This window comes from Macrobrachium rosenbergii, chromosome 5, assembly GCF_040412425.1.
Source record: "Macrobrachium rosenbergii isolate ZJJX-2024 chromosome 5, ASM4041242v1, whole genome shotgun sequence".
NCBI lineage: Eukaryota > Metazoa > Arthropoda > Malacostraca > Decapoda > Palaemonidae > Macrobrachium > Macrobrachium rosenbergii.
In genome coordinates this window covers 7,485,918-7,510,917 of record NC_089745.1, presented here as the reverse complement: position 1 = coordinate 7,510,917, position 25,000 = coordinate 7,485,918, and the positions used below count along the sequence as shown (strand labels likewise).

Sequence of the window (25,000 nt, the reverse complement as noted above, 5' to 3'; positions counted from 1 at the left end):
GATATAGATTATCTTTCAAGTCTTAACGATTTTACTGGAATTTGGGATTGGCTACAGCCTTCCCATAGAATAGGTTATCCATACGTGACAAAAACACTTTGAGTTAATGTATGTGAATTGGAATATAAGATAATTTAACATCCAATATTTAATGGACAACTATACACTCACTTTTCCACAAATAGGCAACTGCACTTTTTTTCAAAGTCCGAGATGGCTTGAGTTTGTCTCTTGTAAAGGAAAGCTTGGCGTCAATATATCGGAACTAATGGGAGTATATAAAATAAAGCTACAGTAATTCGTAGAATCATATGGACTTTATTATTTACAGTTGTCTAGAAATTGATTTTTCACTTTATCCTGGAGGTAATATAAAAAAACTGCAGTAAGAAAACGCTGCTGGAAAGAAAAGAAAAATATGATTTGAAGATTATCTTTTAATTTCAAGAATGTCTCGAAAGAATAGCATCACCTGTATGGAAATCTTTCACCTGGTGTGGTCTCCATCATTGTATCTGTTCCGTGTTCGTCATGGTAACTTTTCAGGATACAGGGTGTATTGTGGTGTACCGTATGACAGTTACATTTCACTAGCCTGGTTGTTGCACAGCCTTCGTGGTGCAATGTACCACATGGAAAAAAGGAAACGCTGATTTCATTTTTGGCTCTTTTCCATTTTCGTCGTTAATACCTCTTAAGACATCTTCAAGAGGAGTGCGATCAACGTTAGAACCTTGGTAATATAACGTTCAGCTTTTATCCAAGAAACTGTGTTGGGTTTGGAATGGCTGTTATGCAGTATCAGCTGTTTCATTTAACTTTTGTAAGAACTACTTCAAAGTACTCGATCTCCAATTCTCTCGTGAATGCAGGTATGATTGCAGAAGTACCAAACTAGGAGTGGCCATAACTGGCGTTGCTTTCAGTGGGTAATTATAGAAACCTTGCCAGAATCTGTAAAATTTTCTGTAACATTTTCACTTAACCTGGTTGCAAGTAAAACACACAGAAAAAAAATTAAACAGTTTTCATGGTGATGAGACCAGGCTATCAAAAACCAGCTGGGTAATTATTTAAATGATACAAAGGGCAGCTGGGAATCCCATCCAACAAGCTCTTGAGAACAGTGCCCAAAGTAATATTTGTAAAGTAACTAGTAGGTGGTGACCTTTTCGGCAGAGCTGGAGTAATCCCAGCTGGGAAACAAAAGCCTTATAACTGATAGATGACTGAATCTTTGTGCACTGTTTGCATGTGTGTGTATGTTCATATGTTAAACAGGGTCTCGAGAGGTGGAGAATCCGAACTCTGGGGTTTAGTTTGATAATTCATCATAGATACTCAGTAGGGCAAGGAATGGTGGGTGGTGAAATTCAGATAAATGAAAGTCACTTTTGAGCTGCCATTAATGAAAACTTCTGGATGGGCATGACTTCTGGAAAGTTGTATACCCCTCACATGACTGGGAATATTTCTTAGAAAAGGAATTCTGTGCAAGTTCCAACCATTTAGGGAAAGTAGCTGAGGCAGACTGAGAAACAGCCGATAGAATTAAGAGAAGAAACTTTAGAATTGGTTTATCCACATTTGCTTTATATCAAATTTCACTGGGATTCACATGCAACAGTATGACAGATAATAGCTATATTGGTGGTTAGTTATGATGTGACTTTAGATCGTGTCTTAGGGTGCGTCCACGCTACGGTAAATAGTAGCCTTAAATGACCACATAGGTCCCAGCACTTGTCCCTTTGGCCTAAGTTCGAATCCAACCCACGCTACTGTAAAACATGTCATAAACATATGTAAAAAACGTATCACCTACATATTACAAACAGGTTGAAAATAAGTCAATTACCATAAGTGGAGAACGAATCTTTGGCAAATGCTGAATAATCATATGAAGCACTGGTTAGGATTACCAGCTGGTGTTAACATTGTTTTCTACCTTCGAGTGAGTGTGTGTGTGTTCGTGCATGTTTGTTTGTGTGTGTGTGATAAGTTTCCGATGAGTGTATTCTTGACATGTTATACGGTAGTGTGGACACGCCATTAGGCTGCTGCTAAGTTGTTTGAATACTGCAACCTTTGGTGGGTGGCAGTTTAAGTAACCTGTCACCTGTTGATTAATCTCCCTGACTTTTTTGAAGGAATATTCTATTCTGTCTTGCCCTTTATAACTTGGGAACTCAACATTCATTGTTGCCATATTTGACTTTGTAACCAAACATTCTCTTCCCTTGCCTTTTTCCCTGAGTTTGTAAATAAACATTCTTATTATTCTCGACAATGTAATCAGTATTAGTGTTTTTACCCTCCTAATCCTTTTCTCCAGATCAAACAGCCTCACTACCCTTTCCCAGACTTTGCAAACTAATTCTTGTCAAACCAACCTTTTGTAATACATTATTCTAAACTTTAAGGACCTGAAAATTGAGATTTCTTTGTCGTCGTCTCTCCATTAACTTTTGAATGTCTGCGTGCTTAACCCCTAGTTGTTAAACATATTTTCTTGCTCTGTCTCTCTTCAGAATTAAATTTTTTTTTCCTACTCACTCCGACTTCATTCCTCAGCTTTGTTACTCATCCTTGGCTACATGATTTGAAAGACATTAATCATCAAATACAGACAGTCCCCGGGTTACGGCGTTCTGACTTCATGGCGCTTGGTTCACGGCTCCATAACCCGGCTTACGGCGCGATAACCAGGCTTACGGTGCCGTAAGTGCCATTTATTCCCATTATTATGATGACGTTCCGGTTTAAAACATTTTTCGGGTTGTGGCGCGCTACCGGGAACGGAACCCCCTCCCCATAACCCGGGGACTGCCTGTAATTCACACGTCATGAGTTCTGGAATACGTTTGTTGGGATCTGTATTACTATATAGGCAGGGTCTCACTGTATTTTTAATTGTCCTTAACGTTGAAATGCTATGTAAGTACTTGTAGTGCTTTCTGTATGAAACTTATTTTTCATTTATTGAATATTCGAGTGTAGGAAAAGTAAATTGCTCCCCATGTGTATGTAATATAATCAAAGTATTTTTTAAACAGTTCCACAGTGAGATTCTGATAAATTGATCATGTGGTTCTTAGTTTTTTTTTTTTTTGTGTGTGTGTGTGTGGTCTGTTGTCTAAATTGTTAACTTATCTAAGTTATTTTGGTCCTAAATTCAACTACGCTTTGTGTTCTGCCTTTCTTCAGTATAATTTTATCATTTTACATTGTAAAGCATTACATAAAATTTCCTCATAAGCTCATAACAGGTATATGAAACTGGTTTATGTTATTTACCTATTCCCATAACTTCACAGTTTTTCCATTTCAAACCTTCTAGTGCAAGATGGAAATGTCTACAGCAGTAGCAAGTTTCATGACCTTTCAGTATCATCACAATACTTTCACCGAGTTTGTCCCATCGTTATATAAGAAAAATTGACATGGTGTTCAAGTTGGGCATAGGAACATAGCATAGAATATTTACAGAAATTGCTAAAATTTGGCGTAATGCGAGTAATGAAATGTTATTGGATTATGTTAACACAGCAGAACTCCCTCGTTCACTAATCAACAATAGGTTCTCAATTGACTGCTTATGCTTCATACCAAATGACATGCAAAGCTTTGCTGCAAGATCTGCTAAGTCTTATTTCATGGAGTGAAAGGAGTTTCTAAAGAGTCACTTGATCTTTGAAGTAAGGCCAGATGTGTTGTACCATCAATCTTCTAGTCACTAAATCATTTCCAGGTATTCTGAGCTTGACGGAATATCGCCTTCAAATACACTGTTGAAATTATTTCCCAGTATCACTCTCCAACGTAGAATTTGGATGGCACACACATTGTCACTATTATTCGTCTCAATACTTGACGCAACATTTCATTTTCACCTGGAGATTGATGTATTATCGGACTTTATCGCAGTTTCAGGTTTAAAAAAGTCGAGGCGTCGCAGAGTATCTGCAACGCGCGCAACTAATGGCTGCTTGTACTTCAGAATTGAAGGATCTTTAGTGGGATGACTTTTATATCTCATGCCGCAAACTTTCTTCAGCTCACCAACGCAATCGGCACGGTAATGCTGCAGATGAGCGTCGTCTGTACTGATGGGATAGGCAGAGCAGTGTGGTCCAATGCAAGAGAAAGGAAAGTGATTGTGAAGGGTCAGAATTCTTTCTGTGTCGTGGAAACATTTCACGTAGGCCCCCGGTTGGGTGTAGTTGCCAGAGCGGTAGATGTTCTTCAGCATGTGCATGTAGCTTGGTACATCAGTTACATCTGGCTCCTCGGGCTTGTGCATGCTATCCATGAAATAAATATTCCGTGCAACATACGAAGAACGGAGGTTTCTGTTATTTCCCTGATCTTTTCTCTTGACGATCTCCAGAAGTTCTTTCCACGATGAAGAATTCCTCGGCATGATAACTTCATCGATATCGAGAAGAGCGATGTACTTATACTTATACATGTTTTTGTAGAAGCAGTCGTTGTATGGAATGACTTCATTCTGCCGCTTATGGACAAGTTTAGCCTTGAGGTACATGTACGAGAAACCACGAACATTAGGCTGCCATCCGGGAAGGGTCAGTTTTGTGATGCCGATCTGTCCTTTATCCTGGTAGTAACTGAGAATTTTGGAAATGTTTGGATGCACTTCCATATCGTACATGAAGACTTTGTTTGCTCCCAGAAGAAATAAGAGCTCAAGCCACTCTGTCAGCCTAATGCTGAGGTCATTAAATGGGTAGTTGATACCCTTGACACATACAGCAAAGTCTTCTTTCTCGCCTGTTGGAGGACGGTCATTGATGACCCTCAAGTGTGTGGTTGCCATGTCACATGGCTTCTCAGCGAGAGAGACTGACTTGGGCACGAGATCTTGGTATTGTGAAGGAACTTGACAGGACATCAAATAAGGCTGCAATACTCCATTTCTGTAATTACCCCATTCTTTAACCCATATCCACTTGTACTGCCAAACTTGAGAAAAGACTGGTTTACTTATGCCGTCAAACCAGATTTGGCAGTGGGGTTTAACCGTTGGGTTGAGTTTATCTATCATACCCAATATGCGGATCAAGGGCCTCCTCTCTGCCAGTGTCCTGTTGTCGTAATATGCGGCGAAGAAATAGAAACTTCCGTTGCTTGTTTCCAGTGATTGCCAGTATTTGTTGTTGAAATGTATGTCATAAAGAGATGGCATCTTTGCGCATGAGCTGTTCATGGACAACTGTTTATGCTTGGATTTCTGCCAGAATTCTATCGGCAGATTGGGTTCTTTTTCCTGTATTTTGACTGCCATCTCTGCCTCGGAGAGTCTTGGAGACCTGTCAATGGAAGGGTTGCTCTTCAGTAAGTTGAAACCCATCGCACGGGTTCTTCCTTGTGGTCTTGTGTCGAAGGCTTGCTGGAGCCCTGGTTGACCATCCGCTTGGGGAGAGTTGCTGTGGATCGATTCACTATAGGTTGAAAAGCTGAAAAACAAGTATAGAAAGAATTAGGGAGAAAAGCTACATTAAATCTAAGTAGTATATTTTTTAAATTGATGAAAAGAAAAGATTTTGATTCTAAAATGTGCTTAAATATAGAAACAGATTTGTCAGGATATGTTTTACTGTATAAATATATATATATAATATATATATATATATATATATATATATGTATATATATATATATATATATATATATATTTGTCATATATATATTATATATATATATATTATATATATATATATATATATATATATATATATATATATATATATATATATATATATATATATATATATATATATATATATAAATAATATATATGGAAATAATGAACACATGAGTCGTTTCACAGAAATAAATTTCTAACTCACATCGGCATCAAACCCAGGTCTTTCAATTGAAGGGCAAATGTGCTACCAACCAGACCACACAAGTCATAAAAGAAGTTGGAGCTTGAGTACCACTGTCACCAGGACCCACTTATGGGTCCTGCACTGTACATAAGGCTTTTTCCTGGGCAGGCCTAGTGCCTCGCATACCAGCAAGTTTTACCCAAGTTCACTGCTGGGTCGGGAAGTTGGGTAAAACTCGCTGGTATGTGAGTTTTACCCAAGTTCTGTTATGACTTGTGTGGTCTGGTTGGTAGCATCCTTGCCTTTCAGTTGAAAGACATGAGTTCGATCCTGATGTGAGTCTTAAATTTATTTATATGTATATATGATATATAAATTCATACACGTGTGTGTGTGTATACATAATATATATATATAGTATATTACTTGTTAAATCAACAAAACATCACAAGATTTACGAAGCCTGTTTAATAAAATTCATCACATATACACATTGAGGACGGAGTATGCACAAACGAATGAAATAACATCGAATGGAGAGAGGATTAATGAGGTTGAATCTTTCAAATACCTAGGAACAGTGATTTGCAGTACAGGTTCTCTGAGTGGGAATATAGTAAAACACTATAGAACGTTGGTTATACGGGCTAACTGAATTAAATTTGGAAGTCAAATAGAAATGTCATGCGAAAATGAGATCACATGCAAGTTTGGTATGATGTGCATTGCGCTGCAGGCATGACAGATGGTATGACAATGATGTTATATTGAAAAGTATATATTTAAGAATATGTCGATCTCTTAATTGAAGCTTGAAGAAGAATATAATAAGTCAGAAGGCAGGACAGACTTAGAAATTATGCCATATGGGAAAATACAACAAAATGATTTTGAACTATTCTAATTTTTAAATATTGGCAATGAAACTACCTAGAAAATAATGAAACAAAATAATTTTGAACTATCCTAATTTTTAAATAACGGCAATGAAACTACCTAGAAAATAATGAAACAAAATAATTGTGAACTATCCTAATTTTTAAATATCGGCAATGAAACTACCTAGAAAATAATGAAACAAAATAATTGTGAACTATCCTAATTTTTAAATATCGGCAGTGAAACTACCTGGTGCGACATCGAACAACTAATGAAAATAAATTGGTTTTTTTACATTCATGTTGGTTTTTTTACATTCATGCAATGTTTTTTTTTATCAGCTGACCTAAGTTTGTTGTCTACCTCCTGTTTAAGATATGTTTAACAGGGATATGTGTGAAGGTCTGTATAAATGCTGGTTGCTTCCTGATGCTAACAACATGTGTTCAAAGCAGCATAACCTCACCTGCTTCTCATTTAATCAGTGTAGGCCTGATTGGCATCTGTACCCATCATACTCTAGGCAATTCTCTCATATCAGTACTTGAAAGACCTTTGTTCTACGGTACATTATCAGAATTGATAGAGCTAGGCCTCCAGTAGGAAGACTGGCAACATCACATGTTAGATGCAAGAAAATTTAAAATAGATAACTTATGCATTACAAAACAGTACCAGAAAAGGTCGTCATTGCTGTAGAAATGTCTCGAAACCAGCATACAGGAATTTCTTGGCTAAATGTAGGAAAGAAGTAATAAGACGAGGAATTATGTCTTGGGAAGCAATCCAAACGGTACCATTTTTTAAAGTGAAAACATCAAAGATTCCTACAAAAGCATCGGAAGTTTTGTTGGACTACCAATACATGTTCCTCTCCATAATGGAAATGGAAGTCGCATTGCATGTTCAGTGATTAATATTCTAGGCAAACTTTTTGAAAAAAGTTGGGACGTTATTCTCACGATAAGTCCACTATACATAAATTAGAACTTCCCCTCCCATCTTACAATGGCTCAGCTCCGGGAAAAGGTTTAAGATGAAATCTCATTCGAAATGACAGAGCTTATGGCACCATCAGTTAAGTCAGAATTAATACAGTTTTACAATCGCCTTTAGCTGACTTCTAAGTCAGAATTAATACAGTTTTACAATCGCCTTTCGCTTATTTCCAAAAGAATGGGACAATGCCATAATTACTCCTGTAGGTAAACCTGGAAAACAAATGCAGTAACTAGAGACCTTTCTCTTTAACCAGATGTTTATTTTAGCCTCTTGAAGAAATGGTCAGTGCCAGATGAATTTAGTATATGGAAAAATCTTAAATTATAATTCCATCGCCGTTTAGGTGTCAAACCAATAGTTCGACATCGGCTCATTTAGAATGCCATATCCCCAGAAGCTTTTAATGTAAACAAACAACTCCAGTGATATTCTTTTATATCACTCTCTCTGACGATTGTTTCAACATTATTTTCAGAATCATGACATAGGTCCCAGCGCTTGGCTTTTGGCCTGAATTTTATATTCCAATTCCAATACTGGGTTCCTCCACACATGGGTGAAGGTGGTAATGAGAGATCCAACAAGGAGAGAAAAAAGTGCCCTTAGGATAATTCCTTTGCTTTAGAACATCTCTCTCACTGGTAAAATCAATGGAAGGAGGCCGAGAAGAAGACCTAGACAAAAATATATGGATGGATTGATGAGAATGACTGGAGGAAGAATGTCTGCAGCTCAGTTGCTGCAGAGCCGGAAATAGAGAGGAGTGGCGAGCCATGATTGCCGACGTCCTTGGGGATATGGCACCTGGATGATGATGATGAGATGGTTATTTCCCCGACATCAGAAAAAAAAAGTTAAGAACTACTTCCATATGGAATTTAAATGTAACCCTTGACGTGGGGAGGGGGGAGGGGAAGGTAACAGCTGTATGTGGACTGAGCACTGATCATACTTGTTTAAATTAGGTTTTTAATGGCACATTAGGCCCAGCCAGTTTTTAAAGATTATGTGGTCTCCTTGACTGTGAGGTATCAGCTGGTCGAATACCCTGACTTGGGGAAGTAAGAGTTAATTTCCTCCCAGAGTGCAGGGACAGGGATGGTAACTATCCTCTTTCCGAAGTACTTACAGAGGAAATCACATAGAAGTCTAGTTTTGTATTTAAATGGATTAAAGAAACTGGTCCTCTTAATCATATTTAAATTTTTTATGTATTCGAAGGCTCCCATAAGACTCCTATTGCTTTTCATTCATGTTTTCAATTATATAATAGTGTTACAGTTAAAGGTGTGAAAGTATTTGCTGAGCATGTATAGATTAGTACATGTTTTACGTCAGGTTATTAGTTTTTTCTTTTAAATGCTTATGACCAAATTTTTTTTGTAACGCCAGTCTACATTAATCAAGCAATCCATTAGTCAGTCACATTTATAACTTTTAAGTTTCCTGTAATGTTCAAGCAACTGTATTTTCAATTAGATATGATTGTACAGATAAGAAATTGTGAATTCATTTGTTAAGCATGGATGAAGAAGAGAATGCTTCATGTCAAATATTTAGTTTCTTTTTTCATGGATCATTTCTATATATTCTCTCGGCGACGATGAACATGGTTGTGACGCCAGTCTATATAAATCAGTCAGTCAGTCAAAAGTCTTAGTAATAGTAATAATGTTATTAACAATGTTGGCTTGATTATGGTGTTAGAAGTAAAATCACGAAAAACATCACCTAACATGCTAATGTGTTAACAATGTAAAATGCTGGGTAAAGTCTAAAATCTACGAAACATCATTAACATGCACCAAATGTTATTAACAATGTTGGCTTGATTATGGTGCTGGAAGTAAAATCACGAAAACATCATTAACATGCACCTAATGTTATTAACAATGTTGGCTTGATTATGGTGCTGGAAGTAAAATCACGAAAAACATCATTAACATGCACCTAATGTTATTAACAATGTTGGCTTGATTATGGTGCTGGAAGTAAAATCACGAAAACATCATTAAAAACATCAATGTTGAACATTATGGTGCACCAAAAATTACGTTATTAACAATGTTGTGCTTGATTATCGTGCTGGAAGTAAAATCACGAAAAACATCATTAACACACCTAATGTTATTAACAATGTGAAGCGATGTTGGCTTGATTATCGTGCTGGAAGTAAAATCAAAAACATCAAAACATCATTATCTGGAAGTAAATTACTAATGTTATTAACAATGTTGGCTTGATTATGGTGCTGAAGTAAAATCACGAATGTTAACATCATTATCATGTCTTGAAACTAGTAATGGATAAAATCAATGTTGACTGTGTTATTATGGTGCTGGAAAAAATCATCATTATCATGCACTAATGTTATTAACAATGTTGGCTTGATTATGGTGCTGGAAGTAAATCACGAAACATCATTAACATGCACCTAATGTTATTATGGTGCTTTGAAATAAAATCACGAAAAACATCATTAACATGCACCTAATGTTATTAACAGTGTTGGCTTGATTTTGGTGCTGGAAGTAAAGTCACGAGAAACATCATTAACACACACCTAATGTTATTAACAATGTAGGCTTAATTATGGTTCTGGAAGTAGTCACGAAAAACATCATTAACACACACCTAATGTAATTAACAACGTTGGCTTGATTATGGTGCTGGAAGTAAAGTCACGAAAAACATCACTAACATGGACCTAAATTCTGCAAAACGAAAGAAATTACCTGAGGAGGAGGTAGCAGAGAAGACACCAGACAACTAGTATGTAGCCGCACCTCTGTGCATTGCGTCTCGGTATGTATGACAGGAATTGATGAAGAGCCATTGTGCATTGGCAGCAGCAGATTCCTGGAAGACAGAACCCAACTAATTATCATTCACTTCAGTCAGGGAGTTAAAGGGTTGCACTGAAATGTGGCGGTTTTTGTAAAGTTACTTTTGCCCCCTGACACTTTCCCTTCTGTTGAATTTCCTGACATTAAACTTTGTGACGCCTTCTCTAGTGGCTTCGTCTAACTGGTACTGTGTTCCAGCCTTGATCGTTCTTGCTTCTTACATGGCTACCCTTCTTGCAAACAGTGTTGACAACCTTATAGATCACTCCTACCATGCCTGCCTTTCAAAGGGAGGATGGGTCCCAGTCTTAGCCCCATAATTCGGAGAACTTCAGTGCATTCTGGTCGATTTTGGGAGCCCCGAGAGGCAAGGGAGATGTGGGACTTGGAGAGTTTCTGTGAATATGGGTGCTAAAGCATTTACCCTGTAGTGTTACTTTCTGTTAGTTTTGCTGGTCCGCTGGTATAGTGGTGAGTGTTGCGGAATGCCTCTCAGATGTCGCGGGTTCGCGTCTCCCCCGGGGCAGTGAAAAATCACTGGCTCTGCATCATGATCAGTTACTGCTGCAGTGTGGGGTCTGCATTGGGAGGTTGAACCCAGCATTCTTTGGCAGCTTGAATTTCAAGTCAGTGGCCTCATTGCTGTGCTTGTTCCATGGGAATAGGTTTCATCTACTGAAATAATAATAATAATAATAATAATAATAATAATAGTAATAATAATAACTGAATCCATTTCAGCATCCAGGACCCCATAGAATTTTATTTGGGTGATTCCCAATTTTTTTGCACATTCTTAAAGTTTACTACACCCAGCAAAAGTGTTTCTCTGGTGTGGGTGTGATGGTTTCTGCCTTCATCGATGGATATCGTTTGAGAGTAAATTTTAAATTAAGTGACTCAGAGAAGCAGGTTTGTGAGGGAGAGTGGGAGAGAGTGGCGTTTGAATGCCTCAAGCGCCTGTGTACTACAAGGGGAAACTGAGCCTCATTTGATGGAAATTTGCCTAAAAAATCCTTGACATTGCAACTCTGCTTCTCTCCGCTACGTTTGTGGTCATGTTTGAATTAACCGTTGGTTATGCTGAATTTATGGTTAATGAAGACGCATAGGTGAATTTTTATCTATGAAAAATATGCTGCTTCGGTACAGTTGGTAAAGTACAAGAAGGGTTTCATAACGAAGTGTAACGTCGAATGTATGGTATTTATTCAGCTAAGGTGTTATGCTGTGACGTAGCAATGTAAATCTGTATCTTCATAATACCTGTGAAATAAGGTGGCCCTTTGCGTCACGATGTGACTGCCAGTATTTACACTGTTTAAAATGACCGTGTTCAGCTTTTTTTTTTTTTTTTTTTTTTTTTTTACGGTTCTCTGTCGTGGAAGCCTATTCAGTAAGGTTCGTCAAGTCACGCCTGAAAATAATAACAGTAGTTCTGTCAAGATACCGGTTATTGGACTCTGCTCTATTTGCGCGGTGCCATTGAGTTCATTTTATTTCTGTGCGGTTATTGACGTTGCAAATACTTGTAAGGCCTTTTTCTCAAGAATCCAGGCAAGCTGCTGAGCTTTTTAACAGTTGTTCATTAGTTCCTTCTTTAGAATCATTCTTGGATTGGCTTTCGTGTAGTGTGTGTGTGTGTGTGTGTGTGTGTGTGTGTGTGTGTGTGTGTGTGTGTGTGTGTGTGTGTGTGTGTCTGTATTGTAGACTAAGACCGCTCGACGCGGAGCTTTGTCCTTGGAGTTAAAAATAAAATAAACACTCAAGGGCCTCATCTTACTCACAAGGGAAAACAATGACTTCGTTGTTGGGCCCCTCTGTGAAGCGAACGTTATCTTGACACAGCTTGGCGGTTGGCGTACGGGTATTTTTGCTGTTAGATAAGTATGGCAACTAGACTGTTGGGAATATGGGCATGGGTAGTACTTTTGAAGTTAAGATGAAAACCATTGAAACCACTGACCAAAGACTTCGAAGATTTTTACTTAAATAAAAGAACACTCAGCAATGGTCTGTTCACGATTTAATATACTGTATATATATAATATATGTATATAGATATATGTAAATGGTATGTAATATATACATATAGAGTATATAGATTATATATATAAAGTATATTATATATATAATATAATGTATAATATATATATAATATATATGTATATGTATACATATATAAAATATGCAAATTTATAGATAGATAGCTAGCTAACTGCCCTCACTCTTCTTTCACCCATCTTACCTATCAGCTAAAAAATATATATATATATATATATATATATATATATATATATATATATATATATATATATGTGTATATATATGTGTGTGTATATATATGTGTGTGTGTGTGTGTGTGTGTGTGTGTGTGTGTGTGTGTGTGTATGGAATAACAAAAATGGACAGGATCAAAAATGAAAGAATAAGAGGAACCACTAAAGTCGTAGACAGGAAAGAAGACTGCAGTGGTATGGCCATGTGATGAGAACGGATGAGACACGTGTAGATTAGAGTGATGCAGATGGGGGTTGCCTGGTGGGAGAGCAAGAGGAGGATCGAAGAAGCGAAGGTGGATGAATGTAGTCAGAGAAGACCTGAGAGACAAACAATAGAGAGAGAGAGAGAGAGAGAGAGAGGTGAGTGCAGATTTGAGCATGATAAAGCACAGGAAAGATATGAGTGGCGGGAGTGGTGGCGGAATTCCACACTGTCTACAAGATGACTAATACGTTGCGTGACAGTGTACGAACGAACATTCAGACTGTTGGAAGGGAAGTAGACACACGGATAAGTAAGAAAGAGGTGTAAACTCGATAGCGTCTGATGCCATTGCTCCGATCACCAACCTTTTTCTATGTAGGTGGGTGAACACCTTTGCCCTTGCCCGGGCAAACTGCCTTCCTTGAAATCCTTACATTCTACATATTTATTTTGATATAAGTGGATTGAATTTATAGTTTCCTTGGCTGATACTCGCATTCTGAAAAGTACTTTGTTTTTATAAGACTGGATTCGGCAATGTCTCTTCCCTGTATACTATTGAATTAAACTTGATTGTTTTCCCTAGCATGGACGAAAATTCCACTGTTCACTTGTTCATCTCTTGTTGATGTTTTTCTGTATGCTGTTCCGTTCTCTTTTCAAGTGATTTGCCAGTTTAACCAATGTGTAAGTTATCACGCTTGTTTTCATGGTTGATATACTCGTCATATTGTATCGTAGAAGTTCATGTACTTTTCATTATGGTATGTTTTAATAAATATTCTTTATTATTGTTTAATTATCGTGAAAGTTGTGTACTTTTTCGTTGTGTTGTGTTTTAAATAAGTATTATTGCATTATTATTGTTTAATAATTGCTGCATTAACTCCAAAACTCTTCAGGAAATAGGCATATCTTCTCCAAGAATACTGTATTTTAATAGAAATGATTGAAATGTGTGAAAGAAGGCTTATAAATCGGAATTCAAAGAGAAATTTATTTGCAGAAATTATGGCACGGCTGTGGAGAACGCAGTATCTTCAGTTTTAGGCAGTTTTAGCAGGGAATATTTTGGAATCAGAATATTTTTAAAATCATTCCGTGCAACATAATGTGGGTCAGGTATGTTGACGACACATGTTAGGCCAGGATGTAAATACTGTCCTAGGTAAATTAAAGGGACCGGCCCCATAAAATAAAATTGATTAGGGAAATGGGAAAAGAAAGGTGGCATACCCTGTCTAGATTGCCTAATGCATACGGGTAATTTGTTTAAACAGTGTGCACAAGAAACCTACCAATATTTCTACCTGAGTAAGTTTTTATTTTGGCCAGAGTAATAAAGTAGAGAAGTCAGTCTTCACATCTGTGCCTTTAAGAGGAATGCTTAAATGTGGCCCGGAGTATGTTAATGAAGAAATAGTGTAATTAGGAATGAAGTGCAAGCAGTAAATTACAATATACTGATTCTGTATTCGGGGCAAAAAGACCTTGTCATGATCACAGAGAAAGATACAAACAAAAAACTACTTGTACCATCACATAGTTGTAACTTCGGGGGGAGAATACCGTGCATGGAAATATGCTTCGTCGTTGACGTTTTACTCAAAGTTAATTCTCGTAGGGGGTTAGAGCCATCAGTGCACCTCACGCGGTGCACTGTAGGCATTACTTGAGGTTCTTTGCAGCGTCCCTTCGGCCTCTAGCTGCAACCCCTCTCTTTTCTTTTACTGTACCTCCTTACTTATTACCTTTCTTCCATCCTACCTCCCACCCTCTCCTAACCATTGTTTCACAGTGCAACTGCGTGGTCTTCATTTTGTTACGCCTCCCTAAATTTTATATTTCAGTTCCACACAAAATTAAATAACTCGTGGTTATTTCAGAAAACAATTAGCTAATTATTCATTCCAATTAGGGCTGGAAGTAATGCCAGGCTCAGTAAATAGAGCTGCTTTAGCATTATTTTTAGAGGTCCATTACCTCCATTCGTATTATCATTCTTCCATCTCGCTATCCACGCTCTCTTAACAATTATTTCATAGTGCAACTGCGACGTTTTCTTCCTGTTACACCTTTCAGACCTACCTCCTCCTCAATTTCCTTGCCAGCGCTGAATGACCTCACAGGTCCCAGTGCTTGGCCTTTGGCCTAAAATCTTTATTCAGTTCAATTGGGGACTCACGAAACTTGACTCAAGGTGTAGCAGAGTAATAATTTTAAATGAATTCCCTCCCCAGTTGCCGAATGAACTTAGTGTTAATATGAACTTTCAAGAAAACAATGGAATAAACTTTAAAAAGAACTCTCCGGGCAATAGTACAGAATGTGTATATATCAGTTATCGTTTAAATGGTGCCACAGATTTTACATTGGTTAACTGGAATTTTTCGTCAGAGAAGATTTAATAACATTATATAAACATATAAGAAATGCACAGGAAAACTGAGTAATTTTCCTTCATGTAAGAGAAAACGTTCATCCTATCAACTTGACAGGAACAGCATTAAGTGTATTTGCTAATCTGCTGAAACATAATACAATTGAATCCAGTGATATAAAATGAGTTTTGATGGACCATGAATATCAATTTTGGGTCTTTGGTTTCTGCGAATATCAATTTTGGGTCTTGGGTTTCTGTGAGTATCAATTTTGGGTCTTGGGTTTCTGTGAATATCAGTATTGGGTCTTGGGTTTCTGTGAATATCAATGTGTCTTAGGTTTCTGTCTTTGGTTTCTGTGGGCCTCCAGTATTGGGTCTTGGGTTTCTGTGAATATCAGTATTAGTTTCTGTGAATATCAATATTGGGTCTTTGGTTTCTGCTGAATATCAGTATTGGGTCTTGGGTTTCTGTGAATATCAATTTTTGGTCTTAGTCTTGAATATCAATATTGTTTGAGTTCTGTGAATATCAATATTGGGTCTTGGGTTTCTGTGAATATCAATATTGGGTCTTTGGTTTCTGTGAGTATCAATTTTGGGTCTTGGGTTTCTGTGAATATCAATATTGGGTCTTGGGTTTCTGTGAATATCAATATTGGGTCTTGGGTTTCTGTGAATATCAATATTGGGTCTTTGGTTTCTGTGAGTATCAATTTTGGGTCTTGGGTTTCTGTGAATATCAGTATTGGGTCTTGGGTTTCTGTGAATATCAATATTGGGTCTTGGGTTTCTGTGAATATCAATATTGGGTCTTGGGTTTCTGTGAATATCAATATTGGGTCTTGGGTTTCTGTGAATATCAGTATTGGGTCTTGGGTTTCTGTGAATATCAATATTGGGTCTTGGGTTTCTGTGAATATCAATATTGTCTTAGGGTCAATATGATCTTTGGTTTCTGTGAATATCAATATTGGGTCTTGGGTTTCTGTAAGTATCAGTTGAATATCAATATTAGATCTTAGGTTTCTGTGAATATCAGTATTGGGTCTTGGGTTTTTCTGATCTTTGAAATATCAGTATTGGTCTTGGGTTTCTGTGAATATCAATAGTAGGTCTTGGAATATCAATGTTTCTGTGAATATCAATATTAGGTGACGTATTTACGTGGGGAGATAGAATAAAAGTGTGAGGTATTAATAATAACACTACAATTGTATCATTCTTGAAGTTGATAATAAACTTGATGCTGGTTAGTAAATACAATCTGGTAGCCTTCCTAATAAGGTTCTTTGCAGCCCCCTTCGGCCCCTGGCTGCAGCCCCTTTCATTCATTTTACTGTACCTCCATTCATATTGGCTTACCTTTCTTCCATCTTGCTATCCACCCTCTTCTAACAATTATTCCATAATGCAGTTGCGAGGTTTTCCTCCTGTTATACCTTTCAGTTTCCTTTCCACCGTTGAATAACCTCACTTAGGTCCCAGTGCTTGGCCTTTGGCCTAAGCTCTGTATTTATTCCTTTCCAGAGGAAATCAGCCCGCAGATATATATATATATATATATATATATATATATATATACAGGTATAGAGAAACAGCCTTCAATCTCATCTCATAATTGGGGAAGAAGCTGTGTTCAGTTATCTCCTGTGCATTTGTGATGGCGTCTCCCGGTAATGACAAAACGATGAAAAATGATGCGTGCGTTATCAGACAACATCTGTGATTCTGAAGGTGTGTTTCTACGCAGGTGTTTCACCTTCCGTGATACCGGAGGGGACAGATGCTACCACCACTACTATTACCAGTACTGTATGTACAAAGTAGTCATATTCTCATAGCGACTTATGATCCTCCAACAGTACTATTACGTCTGCCACTGTTGAGATATCTCAGTTGAATTCACGCTTGCTGATACAGTGGAACAAATTACTGTGATGTTTTATTGCGATTTCAAGGTCTCTGCAGCTTGAGGTTTATCGACTAATTACTTCTTATCGCATTACAACAAAATAGATATTGATTTTTAATAAAAGTTGGCGTTCGAAAGATCTCTGTGGCATTACTTAGGGTTCTTTGCAGCATGCCTTCCTTAGGACCCTAGCTGCAACCCCTTTCGTTTCTTTTACTGTACCTCCTTTCATATTCTCTTTCTTCCATCTTACTTTCCACCCGCTCCTAAGAACTGATTCATAGTGCAACTGCGAGGTTTTCCTCCTGTTACACCTTTCAAACCTTTTGCTGTCAGTTTCCGTTTCAGCGCTGAATGACCTCATAGGTCCAAGCGCTTCAAGTGGTCAGTCTGCCGAAAATATTAAGCAATAAAGAAAAAGTTTTTTTTCTTGACGAGCTGGTTTTGTTCACTTGGCACTGACCTCGCCATACCCAGTTTCCACCTCCTTGGTCAATGCTCTCCTTTCACCTCTCTTAATTGGTCCGTCTCATTTTCATTTTAGACGGTGTTTGGCCATTTCTTTTACGTATGTTCGTTCGAATGATTTGTCATTTTACTTACTTTTTAGAAAGTACAAAAGGACACCTTTTGTACTTTGCTCTTGGTGTGTATGATTATATTTTCTCAAAATCAAATACTCCCCGGAGAGGGGTAGGGCACTGTAGGTATTATTTCCGGTTCTTTGCAGCGTGCCTTCGGCCCCCAGCTGCAACACCTTTCGTTCCTTTTACTGCACCTCCGTTCATATTCTCTTCTTCCATCTGACTCACCACCCTCTCCCAACAGTGCTACTGCGAGGTTTTCCTCCTGTTACACCTTCCAAACGTTTTTGCTGTCAATTTCCATTTTTCAGCGCTGAATGACCTCTTAGGATTCTCAAAATCCCCCACATTTCTTGATCATTATTACTACCTGAAGCTTTGTTATGTCACTGAGCGCCGCTTTTCTCTTATCCCCTTGCATTCTCACTTCAAGGAAGAGATTTTTATAATTAATTTTTACGAGAAGTTCTTCCAGACGCTGTGCTCTGAGCTGTTGCCAAAAACGTACAGTGGGCCAGTCGCCAGTTTGTTTATAATCGTAATTTAGGTTGATGTAACAAAAGCAGATGGAAATGGATCTCTCTCTCTCTCTCTCTCTCTCTCTCTCTATATATATATATATATATATATATATATATATAATATATATATATATATATATATATATATATATAATTATATATATGTGTATATAATTATATATACATACTGTATAAACACATATTCACCAAAATCTCACAGAGGGCCGCCAACGACTTGGACCCGTTGCCCGAAAAATCTACAGAGCCTTCGCTGACAATGTTAGATAAAGTACGTGGCCTTGAATTGACTGAGGCTGTTTGTAGTCAGTGGTAAAGGCATGGGGCTAGCAACTGCATCCCCTAAGAATGCTGACAACCTGAAGGTTAACGTCTTGTGAAACCACTCTTATTCCCTTTCTAAGGGAATAAGTCATAGAGTTGAAAAGTGCCATATATGTCATGCACGCAGGCATACATATATGCATGCATTGGTATAAAATGCATGTATGATGTATTTTCCAACTGGAGACACTTGAGGTCGATTTATAATAAAAGAGTTTTTGTTAGATGAAGTCAATCACAAATAGGCCTGTACAAATTTCGCTGTTCTTCATCGGGAGAAATTCACACTTGACAAAAACTGTCACCCGCCCCAACTCGTTCCTCCGCAAGTTCTGAATGGAACGGTACGACTTGACCACCACGATATGATTCCGAGAATCAAGAACACCCTTCCCCTTTTAACTGAGGGGAAAAGATCCTTCTTGCCTTACCTTACTTCGCGAGAACTTCTCAACCGGAGCACAGGAAATGGAGGAAGAAAGTGCCGATGACAACACTGGTTGGTTTTCTTTTTCTTCTTCTTCCTCCTTTTCCTTTTTGGAGCGTCTTGGCAATCCAAGTACGCGGTCAGGAGGAAGCCCAGCAATGTTTCGCCACTGGCTGGTTTTGTAGAAGACCGCCACTTGTGAAATGTGAAGGCGAATATGGCCGTTGACATGTGTGTGTGTTTGTGTGTGAGTGGGTGTGTTTGCCCAGCAGAGCACATGTGGCAAGGAACAAACTAATCTGATGCCGTGGATTATCTCCTCCCTTTACTTAGTGCTTCCCTTCTGAATTGCTGCTGTTAATTAATTTCTGTTTCCTAAGGCTTTCTTGGGAAGTGTTTCCCTTCTGAATCGCTGCTGTTAATTATTTTCTGTCTCCTAAGGCCTTCTTGGAAGCGTTTCCCTTCTGAATTGCTGCTGTTAATTAATTTCTGTTTCCTAAGGCTTTCTTGGGAAGTGTTTCCCTTCTGAATCGCTGCTGTTAATTATTTTCTGTCTCCTAAAGGCCTTCTTGGGAAGCGTTTCCCTTCTGAATTGCTGCTGTTAATTAATTTCTGTTTCCTAAGGCTTTCTTGGGAAGTGTTTCCCTTCTGAATCGCTGCTGTTAATTATTTTCTGTCTCCTAAGGCCTTCTTGGGAAGCGTTTCCCTTCTGAATTGCTGCTGTTAATTAATTTCTGTTTCCTAAGGCTTTCTTGGGAAGTGTTTCCCTTCTGAATCGCTGCTGTTAATTATTTTCTGTCTCCTAAGGCCTTCTTGGGAAGCGTTTCCCTTCTGAATTGCTGCTGTTAATTAATTTCTGTTTCCTAAGGCTTTCTTGGGAAGTGTTTCCCCTCTGAATCGCTGCTGTTAATTATTTTGTGTTTCCTAAGGCCTTCTTGGGAAGTGTTTCCCTTCTGAATTCCTGCTGTTAGTTAATTTCTGTTTCCTAATTCTTTCTTGGAACGAACGACGTGGCCCCTAGCCGGCGAAGGAGGAGAGTGGTCGGGTAGACGCTAATTTTCACACTTGGTCTTGTTTTACGTAAATAATATTTTAGGTAAATAATACTGATGCATTTTCTAGATTTACTGGTCGTCTGCTATGTAGCTTTTGGTGGGTTTTCCACAATAATTTATCTTCCAGATTACTTTCAGATTCCTTTCATTTTACGATTTTCATGATGTAATTGGTAATAGCCAAATTTACGGAGAGGCAGGGGGACAAACGCCCCCACTTCACACCGTTCTTCTGTAGGGTCTCCAGTGGTTATGTAAGAACCCTGTGAGGCTTTGTAAACGGAGAGCTTCTGGGGATTTATATTAAATTGTTCAGCGGATTCTTTTGAGAAATCCTTTGGAGATTTAGTGTTTCTTGATATCTTTTTGGGAATTTACTCTGGGATTTTTTCTAGAAGTATTGGGATTCGATGTAACGCGGATTTTTTCATGTATTGCTTTTGGGGGATTTAACCATTTTATTTCATTTCAAGGAGTCGGACGATTTGTAGAGGTGAATCTTTCTTGTTAAGTTTTCAGAAAACGTCGATTCTTTCCTTATGAATATTTTGAGAAATTAGGAAAGAGTCACGTCAAGACATTATCCTATAGTTTTGTAGTTAGTTTTTCTAAGAACTAGGTGATATTTTTGTTCGTTTTTTACGAAACACTTCTGGCATTGTAATCTTCTAAAAGTACCCTTGTTTTTCTTAATTTACTTCCTACAAACATCGTCATATTTTTTTTGCACAGAAACAGGACCGTAATGTTGAAACCGCATTGATAGAAAGTCTGCATTTTAATCTTTTACTCAAGAACCAACTTGTGAATCTCTCTCTCTCTCTCTCTCTCTCTCTCTCTCTCTCTCTCTCTCTCTCTCTCTCTCTCTCTCTTCTCTCTCTCTCTCTCTCTGAAATGCCCCTTGGCATGATGGACTTACCTTAGCTTTTCTCCACGTGCCCAAAAGACCAAGTCCTAAACGGGCTGTAGAATTTCACCTGGGTATCAAAAAACAGGCCACCGAAATTTTCGTCCCGATCCTCAGTAACGACCCGCGCGACGGAGTTGAAACCGCATCACAACTTTTACGTTAAAGGTTCTTTTTCATTACTTGCGAGACTAAGCTGGGCTGCTTTCCCCCCTTCGTATCCACACACACACACACACACACACACACACACACACACACACACACTCTAGAAATCAACACCTGCGGTACCGGATGATTCTAGATGGCCTTTGAATTGAGACCAGTTACGTGGGACAGTGCTGGCCAGCCACAGAAACCATAGATTCAGGATTCCTTTTGATAGCTGATTTCCCCATTTTCTCGACCTCAGTAAAAACGCTACTACCCATTTCCATTTGGGTGGAATGGTGTAGTGGTTTATGCAGGAGCGAATCAACGATTTATAGACGTGATCCCAGACCTATATTACACACACACACACACACACACACACACACATATATATATATATATATATATATATATATATAAATATATATATATATATAAATCAATACTGCAGAAGATTATAATAATGCGTAAACTGCATCCACTGCAACCGCCTCGTATTTATCCGTGGGTGATAGTAATAATATCCGTTCAGCCATCTATAACCTTGGTGAGGGTAGGTGCACTTGTCATGTAAAATCCCTTCAGGTGTAAATTGTTCCGAAGATAAAATTAATTGGGTCTTAATTTGCTTTTTGTGGATGTTTTTTATATATATATATATATATATATATATATTATATATATATATATATATATATATATATATATATATATATATATATATATATATATATATAATATATATATATATATATATATATATATATATATATATGTATGTATATACCTATATACCTATACAATGTTTGATTTGTCATTAACTTACTATTCATTGTCGTGTACAGCAATTTCCATTTTGTAATTTATATCGCTTGGACCCCATTGACTGCCAAATTGTATGCAACTTTCAGCCCATAGATGGCGTTATAGCCTAAGTCACGGAACTCACAAACAGTTCTGTAGAAGCAGATCGCAAAGAGATTTTTAATATGGAGGACGTGCTGTACTTTTCTTAGTCAGTTCCAACGGCAGACTATTCTGGTCCCTCAACAAAATGGGATAACTGTGCCTCCACGCAAGGATTGCTTACTGTTTCGGTTTTCTGATAATTTTGGGTGTGGCGTCCCTAGAATTCCCTTGAAAAAAATCGAAATAGGAATGAGATGAAGCCCTTCCCTCTTTCCCAAACCGAGCTTCGAGCTCATATTGGTGTGCTTAGTAGGTGAGGTTTAGTTGGTCGTAAACTATTACTTTTATATTAGAGTTTGGCTTTCAGGCTGAATAATTTCACCTTGAGGATTCTTTTCAGAAAAGGTTTTCAAGTGTTTTGAAATCATCGCCTAGTTCAACGTTTGGGTCTGCGGTCTTAGAAACACCTCAGTGAAACTGTAGATCTTCGAAGTCATCCAGATCGTTGCGAAGATGGAATCCGTATCTTTCAGTGCTTCCAAATGATTTCTAGTTCTTCCTACTATAATGGAAATATAGCCGGAAGCTTGAAATTCTGCTCTCTGGGTTGGGTAGCCTGAATCCACACATTTGCTCATGCTGGAGTTTCCAGATTTACTGGTGATTTTGAAAGTCTTTCGTATTGTTTTAACACGAGTGTTTTAGAAAAGGAATAAGATGGTGATGCTGAAGTTTTAGAAACTCCGGTTGGCATTAATTTCCTGTGTTATCACTTCACTGGTAAATCCTGTTTGCTCGTAAAATGATGAAATTTTACATCTCAGCACTTATTAGTATTTTCTTATTTTTCTCATTCCTTTTTGTTAATTATATATATTAATCTCCTTCATGTGTATTCTGTCCTGCCTTTGATTTTAGTATTAGATTAGAGGCAAGTAATAATAATAATAATAATAATAATAATAATAATAATAATAATAATAATAATAATAGTTTTTACCCTTGCGTCTTGAGTTGTCCAAGCTGTAAGTCATTTTAGAAGTTTGGCAGGAAAATTAAATGAATCAAGACAAAGGTTTATTGTTCTCCATTGACAAAAGACTTTGTTGCAACAGCCCACAAGTCAGTGAAATCGAATTTGAATTAAGGCAAAAGACAGACATTTTTGACTCGTATGGAGAAGCATGCTAAGAATCTTCAGCCTCACTGACCTGGTAACACCCCTTGGAATGGAAAGATTCTCCACCGGAAAGATTTAGACCCTCGCAAAGGGAAAGGACAGATGGCCATTGTCAGACGTGTATGTATAGTTAAGTAAGGAGCTATGAATGCCTGAGGTCTAGCTATGTTGGCCACACTACCTTAACTCTGTGAAGATTTCTACAATGCTACAGAAACCGAGGTCTATGTTGGCCACACTACCTTAACTCTGTGAAGATTTCTACAATGCTACAGAAACCGATGTCTATGGTGGCCACACTACTTTAACTCTGTGAAGATTTCTACAATGCTACAGAAACCGAGGTACTGTCTTTCAACACTCCTCTGAGTGAGAGATTGCCTTAAGTCATATGGCTTCAACATGCATCTCTCTTGATGAATTCTGCATCTTTCGTTGCTTACAAACTTTCTCCCATCTTGTTTATCCATCTTCTATGACTGCTACTTCCGAGTGCTGGTACCAGGTACTGTCTGGAGTGAAGAGCTCAGACATCTCCACATTCGTCAGAATTCACTGCCTAGATGAGCGTTGCGTCAGAAGCTAATTCCCCATACCTATCCTCAAGGGTTGACTCATCAGAATACAGGCAGCACTCGCGGTTTTAGTATGGAAGCCCGTCATTACAGGTAAAGGGCGGATGAGATCATGCTCACGTGGTCTCGGTCCTAACAGGCTGGTTTGTCGTACACCTGTGTCTCTATATATATCTGTTTTGGTGGTATCCCGTATGGGTAGGGTATGAAGAGGACCACAGGAGAAGTCGACTCTCACTCTGCCAGTCGTGGGGAAGGCCAGTTTCCTGAGCTACAAATGGTACTTTTTCATAGTTTCAGGCTGCTGTTATTTAATTTTTTTATTGTTTATTCGCGGGTTATTTTACAAATGAATCCCCTCCGCTGGATCCGCTGAGTGGCCCCCCGACACCATTGAAAACTGCTCATTCTCTGGGTGACCTAAACCAGATCAAGGCCCAAGCACTGATGTGAACTGTTTTATCTACCTCCACTAAACCGGATCACTAGGATGCTGAGCAGTTAAGCCATAATTTTCCAATTATCTCGAGCTCAAAATTTAAATGCTGAGTTTATCATATGGTCTCGGATCTTAGCTATAATAGCAAGATGTATCATGTAAAATGTTTCCGTAAAGAATGTAGAGATGCTGTCTTCAAATGAGGTCACTGCCTCCGAGGAAAATACAGTATTAGATGCTAAAGCATCTGCCAGAGATTACCAAGATCTTTCTTTTGATAGACATAGGATACTGGTATACTACCCAAGAGCTGGAAGATTGCCAGTATCATTCCAGTTAAAATAACCCAGTAAGGATGTCTGAATGCATTAGCTTACAAACTGTATGTGTTTGTAAGCTAATGGGAAAGATGATTTACAAAAGGTTAGTGTGGCACGGGGAATCTGAAGGCTTAATTTCTCCGTTGTAGTTTAGTTTCCAAAATAAACGATCAACTCTCTGAAAAAACTCCTTGGATTATCCAACCAAATTCAGCAAGATTTTCCTA

The 25,000-nt window shown here is 38.1% G+C and overlaps 2 protein-coding genes across 6 annotated transcripts in view; one reads left to right on the top strand and one right to left on the bottom strand.

The window, feature by feature from the left end:
* LOC136838480 (uncharacterized) overlaps positions 1-25,000 on the top strand; it is a 135,492-nt gene that overhangs the window by 23,319 nt on the left and 87,173 nt on the right. The gene's annotated exons all lie outside the window — the stretch shown is intronic.
* LOC136838476 (uncharacterized) overlaps positions 3,186-25,000 on the bottom strand; it is a 38,164-nt gene continuing 16,349 nt past the window's right edge. Inside the window, exons 2-4 of one of the 3 annotated variants that reach the window (XM_067103438.1) lie at positions 11,004-11,254; positions 10,469-10,592; positions 3,186-5,477 (exon numbers count right to left, since the gene is read on the bottom strand). In XM_067103438.1, coding sequence (XP_066959539.1) covers positions 3,890-5,477; positions 10,469-10,569 — 1,689 coding nt within the window. In that variant the 5' untranslated portion in view covers positions 10,570-10,592; positions 11,004-11,254 and the 3' untranslated portion in view covers positions 3,186-3,889. Of the gene's footprint in view, positions 5,478-10,468; positions 10,593-11,003; positions 11,255-19,239; positions 19,443-25,000 lie in introns of those variants that run through there. The other 2 variants (XM_067103437.1, XM_067103436.1) reach the window with 2 other exon arrangements.